The 6,755-nt window shown below is 39.5% G+C and overlaps 1 protein-coding gene across 4 annotated transcripts in view; it reads left to right on the top strand.

Annotated features, from left to right (window-relative positions):
* NEXN (nexilin F-actin binding protein) overlaps positions 1-6,755 on the top strand; it is a 39,643-nt gene that overhangs the window by 12,286 nt on the left and 20,602 nt on the right. For 3 of the 4 annotated variants that reach the window (XM_012801719.1, XM_012801718.1, XM_003784214.2), the window contains exons 2-4: positions 1,259-1,337; positions 4,550-4,628; positions 4,731-4,879. In XM_012801719.1, coding sequence (XP_012657173.1) covers positions 1,311-1,337; positions 4,550-4,628; positions 4,731-4,879 — 255 coding nt within the window. In that variant the 5' untranslated portion in view covers positions 1,259-1,310. Of the gene's footprint in view, positions 1-1,258; positions 1,338-4,156; positions 4,343-4,549; positions 4,629-4,730; positions 4,880-6,755 lie in introns of those variants that run through there. The other variant, XM_012801717.2, reaches the window with a different exon arrangement.

The following is a 6,755-nucleotide window of genomic DNA, read 5'->3' as shown; positions in this document are numbered from 1 at the left end:
TGTCTCAAAAAAAATAATAATAAAATACGTAAATTGAAGGTAAATGGCTAGAAATTTAAAGATTATGCTAACTGTAAACCTAAAAAAGTTGATGCGACTGTTTTAACATCAAATAAGTTCAACAAAATGAGGCAAGAAGAGGGAAATTTATATGGATGAAAAGTCAACTCAAAAAGAAGATATTACAACCATAATATGTACACACTTAAACAAACCTGAAATGTCACAAAAATGATAGAATTAAAGGGACCTTAGAAAATTCCACATAGCCTAGGCATGATGGTTCACACCTATAATCCTAACACTTTGGGAACATAAGGTGGGAGGATCTCATAAGGCCAGGAGTTCAATACCAGTCTGAACAACATAGTAAGACACTGACTCTACAAAAAAATTATAAAAATTAACCAGATACAGTGAGCCCTGTAGTCCCAGCTAGATGGGACGCTGAGGCAGGGGAATCATTTGAGCCCAGGAGTTTGAGGCTGCAGTGAGCTATGATGATGCCACAGTGCTCTAGTCAGGGCAACAAAGTGAGACCCTGTCTCAAAAAAAAAAAAAGAGGACAGGAGCAATGGCTCACACCTGTAATCCTAGCACCCTAGCACTCTCTGTGGGAGGCTGAGGTCTGTGGATTGCCTGAGCTGGAGAGTACAGAGACCAGCTTGAGCAAGAGATCCCTTCTCTAAAAATAGCCAGGTGTTGTGGGGGTTGCCTGGAGTCCCTGTTACTCAGGAGGCTGAGGCAAGAGGATTGCTTGAACCCAGGAGTTTGAGGTTGCTATTAGCTATGATGATGCTGTAGCACTCTAACCAGGGTGTCAGAGTTAGACTCTGTTTCAAAAATAAATAAATAAAAGAAAGAAAACTCTACTAGTTGATGATTGATAGAATTAGCCACAAGAACCAGTTAAGATACAAAAGATCTAAAATATGACCAACTGCCATAATCTAGTTGATATTTACAGAACCCAATAATTACAAAATACACATTGTACAATACAATGTACACAAAGTACACTTGATAGGTTCACCAAGTATTGTTGGGTCAAAAACCTTTAGGGGTCTTTTAACAGCATGTGCCTTATATTTTCCATACGGTGAATCCTGAGTAAGCGGCTAAAGGTTATCACAACTTATTACTTGCTTGGATTACGCCAGTATTTTTTGAGGGTCAAATCACTGCTGTTTCCATTTACAAATATGTATAGTGTTTTAAAAATAATTAAAAATTCTTATAAATATGACTTTTTTTTCAGGTGAAAAAATATTCAAAGCCTCATAAACAGCCCAAGACCCCAAAGAGCAAACATGAACGATATTTCCCAGAAGGCGGAGGTAAGTCTCAAAAGTGAAAAAAAGCAAATGAGGGAAATGTGGGGTTATGATAGGATTGCTGAGAGCGAAGTTGTTTGTTGGAAAGGAAATATTCAGGAGTTCATAGTTAATAACACCACGTACAGAGGGACAGCAAGAAGAGAGATCCTGGCTAGTTTGATTTCACTTCTATCCTAAGGGTGGAGGCAGGATTTGTGAATGACAGTACAGTGAATGTGTTGGCTCGCACCTTGAGTAAAATTTTAAATATCTTGATAAGCATTAGAAATTATTCTTTTAGTATATTACAAAAAAAAGTTCGACCTATACTCAGAGGGAGAAGATAATTCACTCTCAGGTTAGGGTCTTTCTCAACTCTTTCTTCCAGTGGCTGCAATAAGATTTTTCTTAGCTTTTCCTGGTTCTTGGCTGTAGGTACTGAGGTTGACACCAAACATTATAAAGTTAAGAAAACTCAAATGGTCAGTGACACATGGTAGATTACAAAGTATGGGCTGGGCAGGGCACAGTGGCTCATGCCTATAATCCCAGCACTCTGGGATGCCGAGGCAGGTGTATTGCTTGAGTTCGGGAGTTCAAGACCAGCCTGAGCAAGAGTGAGACCCCGTCTCTAATAATAATAGAAAAACTAGCCCAGCATTGTGGTGGGCGCCTATGGTTCTAGCTACTTGGGAGGCCGAAGCAAGAGGATCTCTTCAACCCAGTAATTTGAGGTTGTTGTGAGCTATGATGATGCCACAGCACTCTGCCCAGGGTAACAGAGTGAGATTCTTTCTCCAAAAAAATCAAAGTCTGGGCTGGGTTTGCATATGCAATTTGCCATTTTTCACCAGGAAAAAGAGATCAGTGTTCTGAGGCACTGAAGTTTGATTTACTGAACTGCTTTTAGAGATTGGGTTAATTTTCAAAATGATGAAAATAATTTGTTTTCCAAGTGTTAGAGGAAAATCTTTCCTCTAGTTTTCTACCACATTCCTCTTGGGAAAGGTCTTTTCCCATTCGGGAATTTTCTTTTTAAAGCCCAGCCAGGTTTTGTGGCTCAGCCTATAATCCTAACAGTCTGGGAGGTGGAAATGGGTAGATCATTAGTGCTTAAGAGCTAGAGACCAACCTGAGCAAGAAAGCGACCTGGTCTCTAAAAATAGCCAGGCATTGTGGTGGGTGCCTGGAGTCTTAGCTACTCAGGAGGCTGAGGCAGGGGATCATTTGATCCCAAGAGTTTGAGGTTGCTGTGAGTTGTGACACCACTGCACTCTACAGAGGACTGCAAAGTGAGACTCTGTCTTAAAAAAAAAAAAAATTAAGGGCAGAGCCTGTGGCTCAGTGAGTAGGGCGCTGGCCCCATATACCAAGGGTGGCGGCTTCAAACCCAGCCCTGGCCAAACTGCAACAAAAAAATAGCCAGATGTTGTGGCAGGCACTTGTAGTCCCAGCTACTCAGGAGGCTGAGGCAAGAGAATTGCCTAAGCCCAAGAGCTGGAGGTTGCTATGAGCTGTGATACTATGGCACTCTACTGAGGGCAACAAATTGAGACTCTGTCTCTGAAAAAAAAAAATTAAAAAATAAAATAAAGCCCACCCTACATGGAATGATATAGTAGTCATACTCATTTCTGACATGGTTTAAGGCAGTAATACTCAGGGAGCACAGCAGTAGTGACAACATAAATCACTATGCACACACAGCTTGGGACACCTCAGCCACAAATGGGGAGTATAGAATTGGCCTTTAGTTTTACTTACATTAGACATAGTAATGGAAATCAACAAGTACGCAATAGGTGGGTTAGACTTTAAATTTGAAAGTTTAAAAACTTTTGCTTTGTTTTCAACTTTGCCTAATTTTCTGAAATTAAACTTGGTACCTTTTTTTTTTTTTTTGAAACAGTCTCACTATGTTGCCCTTGGTAGAGTGCTGTGGTGTCACAGCTCACAGCAACCTTCAACTCCTGGGCTTAGGCAGTTCTCTTGCCTCAGCCTCCTGAGTAGCTGGGGCTACGGGCGCCCACCACAACACCTGGCTATTTTGTTGTTTTTGTTGTTGCAGCTTTGGCCAGGACTGGGTTCAAACCCTCTACCCTTGGTATATGGGCTGGCGCCCTACCCACTGAGCGACAGGCGCTGCCCAAACTTGGTACCTTTTAAGAAAGTGATGTCCTGAGTGTTTAACAATGAAGTAGGCCAATAAAATTCAAGTTGTTTTTATTTTATTTTTGAGACAGTCTCAGTTTTGTTACTCCATAGAGTACTCTGCCGTCATAGCTCACAACAACCTCAAACTCTTGGGCTCAAGCGATTCTCTTGCCTCAGTCTCCTGAGTAGCCGTGACTATAGTCGCACACCACAACACCTGGCTATTTTTAGAGATGGGGTCTCACTCTTGCTCAGTTTGGTCTCAAACTCAAGAGCTCAGGCTATCCGCTCACCTTGGCCTCTCAAAGTGCTGGGATTACAGCACTGGGATTACAGGAGTGAGCCACTGTGCCCAGCCTTACAGGTTGTTTTTAAATTAGAATTTAGTATCTGATTTTTATATCTTAGTGGTCGTCAGCTTCTGTGGAACACTACTCACAAAATGAGACTTCATTGCTATATGTTAATGAAATTTCTACTCTTGATATTTCCTGTAATTTTAGTTTTCATAGCTAGCTTTTCGTACGTATCTAATCAGGTTGTGGTGGTTCAAATTAAGGTTTCAAACTCATTTCTATTTTCTGTTTCAGTAATTTTTTTATATTTGTTTATTCTCATCTATCTTTACCTAATTTCTTATCTTTTTAAACCTTTCTTCTCTTTATTTTCTTCTAATTAAGATTCTGCTCTCTTCATCTAAACCTATCTCAAAAACCTATGTGCCAAAACTTGGCAAAGGTGATGTAAAGGATAAGTTTGAAGCCATGCAGAGAGCCAGGGAAGAAAGAAATCAAAGGCGCTCTAGAGACGAAAAGCAAAGAAGAAAAGAACAATATATTAGAGAGAGAGAATGGAACAGGAGAAAGCAGGAGGTTATTTTATTTATTTTATTTTACTTTATTCTTGTGAAACTGTTTTCATTTTTGAAATTTACATTTTGTTATTCACATAATCATATTTTATATAAACTATAATTTAAAATACTTTTCTGTATTTGTAAGCTATTATAAATTCTGCATATACTATGATTTAGACGAAGTTTTGGACTTGGGCTCATATTAATTTATATTGTTATCTAGATTAAAGAAATGCTTGCTTCTGATGATGAGGAAGCCATGTCTCATAAGGTGGAAAAGGCTTATGTCCCAAAGTTAATAGGTAAGAAACTTGAGGGGTCAATTGTAAATTAAATGGCAAAAAGAAAAACAAAACCTGTAACAAAGTATCAAAGTTGTTTTTTTTTTTCTTGCACATTCTCAGGAACTGTTAAAGGTAGATTTGCTGAAATGGAGAAACAGAGACAAGAGGAACAAAGGAAAAGAACGGAGGAGGAACGAAAACGCAGAATTGAGCAGGACATGCTGGAAAAGAGGAAAATAGAGCGCGAATTAGCTAAACGGGCTGAGCAGGTACCACCGCTGTATATTAGTTGGTATTTGTTTCTGAAGCTAATTGTGCAAAGTAGAACTAATCAGTATGTTGCCTAATTAAAATATTTTAATACAACATAAAGCTATTAAGTAGCAGCTAACCTGGAAACAAGACCTTAAGTAAAAATATATACTATCAGATACCTACAAAGATAAGAGCAGAATGTGCCTAGGTGAAGACAGAATAGTGACAAGATTTTCGTTATGTATAATCTTAGCATTCTGTCCACATTTCCTCACACTGTCCACATGGCTATTTTTCTTGACTTATTAGAGGATTCTACAAAGATGTAAGGTACTTTCATAACCTAGAAAATAACAACCTACCAGCACCTAAGAAAACATCAGTCTTTTCCCAGCAGTACTTTTAAATACTGGATTTTTGAAGCAATCTGTGAATGCCTTACGTCTTTTACGCGCCCTCCAGCTTCTAGAACCTTTCTAAAAAGAAATGTGGCAATGAAAGGAAAGCACCCGCCGTGCTTACAGGCCCAGGACTCTGTCTCCCTGGCTTTGCAGACAGCCACGTCTGTGGGACACCTGGCCACTAGTGTGGTGGCATATGATGACATGTGCCTGGTGAACTATAAAAAAGAATGAGAATTTCCTATATTTTATTATCTTGTGCCTCCTCATCTGAAGAAAGGATGCTATGTACTTTACTACTACCTTTTCTCGTCACTAAAGATAGCATTAATTTTGTAATAAAATTTCATAGGAGCTAAAATTTTAATGTAGGAGAATTATAAATTATATATCATAAATATAAAATAGCTAGACATGTAATTATATTTGTAACATAATTATATCATACATTATAAAATAAGGAAACAAAATTATAGTAAAATATATAATATGTGGTATTTTGACAGAAGACATTGAGCATGTACATGGGATTCGTCTAGTTCTCTTAACTCTTGTGTTCTTTTTTGGTAGCGATTATTCCCTAGACCAATGTTTTTCAACCTTCTTAAATTATTTTGATCAAAAAAAAGAGTAAAAAAAAAAAGAATATATTCACTGCACTTTGAACTTCTTTTCAAAATAATTTAATTACTACTCTTTTTTTTTGGCCGGGGCTGGGTTTGAACCCACCACTTCTGGCATTTGGGGCCGGCACCCTACTCCTTTGAGCCACAGGCACTGCCCCCCCCTCCTTTTTTTGAGAGACAGAGAGTCTCACTCTCTCACTGGGGTCGCCTGCTCATCACAGCTCATGATAACCCCGGCCTCTTGGGCTCAAGCATCCTTCTGCTTCAGCCTCCCGAGTAGCTGGGACTACGGGCTCTCACCTTGACACCCAGAAAGTTATTCTATTTTTAGCAGAGATGAGGTCTCACTTTTGCTCAGGCTGGTCTCAAATTCCTGAGCTCAGGCAATCTACTAGACTCCTGGAGTGCTAGGATTATTACAGGCATGAGTCAGTGAGCCTGGCCTCAAATATTATTATCTTTAAATACAAGGAGTGGAGGATGGTGTAGGTAGTTAAGAAGAGTCTTCTTGGTTTTGTTTGTAGAGACATGAGTTCTCTGTCACTGAGGTTAGAGGACAGTAGCTTCATCATAGCTGACTATAGCCTACAATTCCTGGACTCAGGTGATCCTCTTGCCTCAGCCTCCCACAAAGCTAGGACAACAGGAATGTGCCACCACGTTTGACTCCTCCCCACCTTATTTTTGTAGAAGCAGGATCTCATTGTGTTGTCCAGGCTGGTCTTAAACTCCTGGCTTCAAATGATCCTCCTGCCAGCCTCCCAAAGTGCTGGGATTACAAGTGTGAGCCACTATACTCAGTTTAAGAAAAGTCTTTTTTTCTTTCTGTCTTTTTTTTTTTTTTTTTGAGACAGAGCCTCAAG

This window comes from Otolemur garnettii, unplaced genomic scaffold, assembly GCF_000181295.1.
Source record: "Otolemur garnettii isolate 467f Iridium unplaced genomic scaffold, OtoGar3 scaffold00010, whole genome shotgun sequence".
NCBI classification, from domain to species: Eukaryota; Metazoa; Chordata; class Mammalia; order Primates; family Galagidae; genus Otolemur; species Otolemur garnettii.
This window is presented reverse-complemented; position numbering and strand designations above follow the sequence as displayed.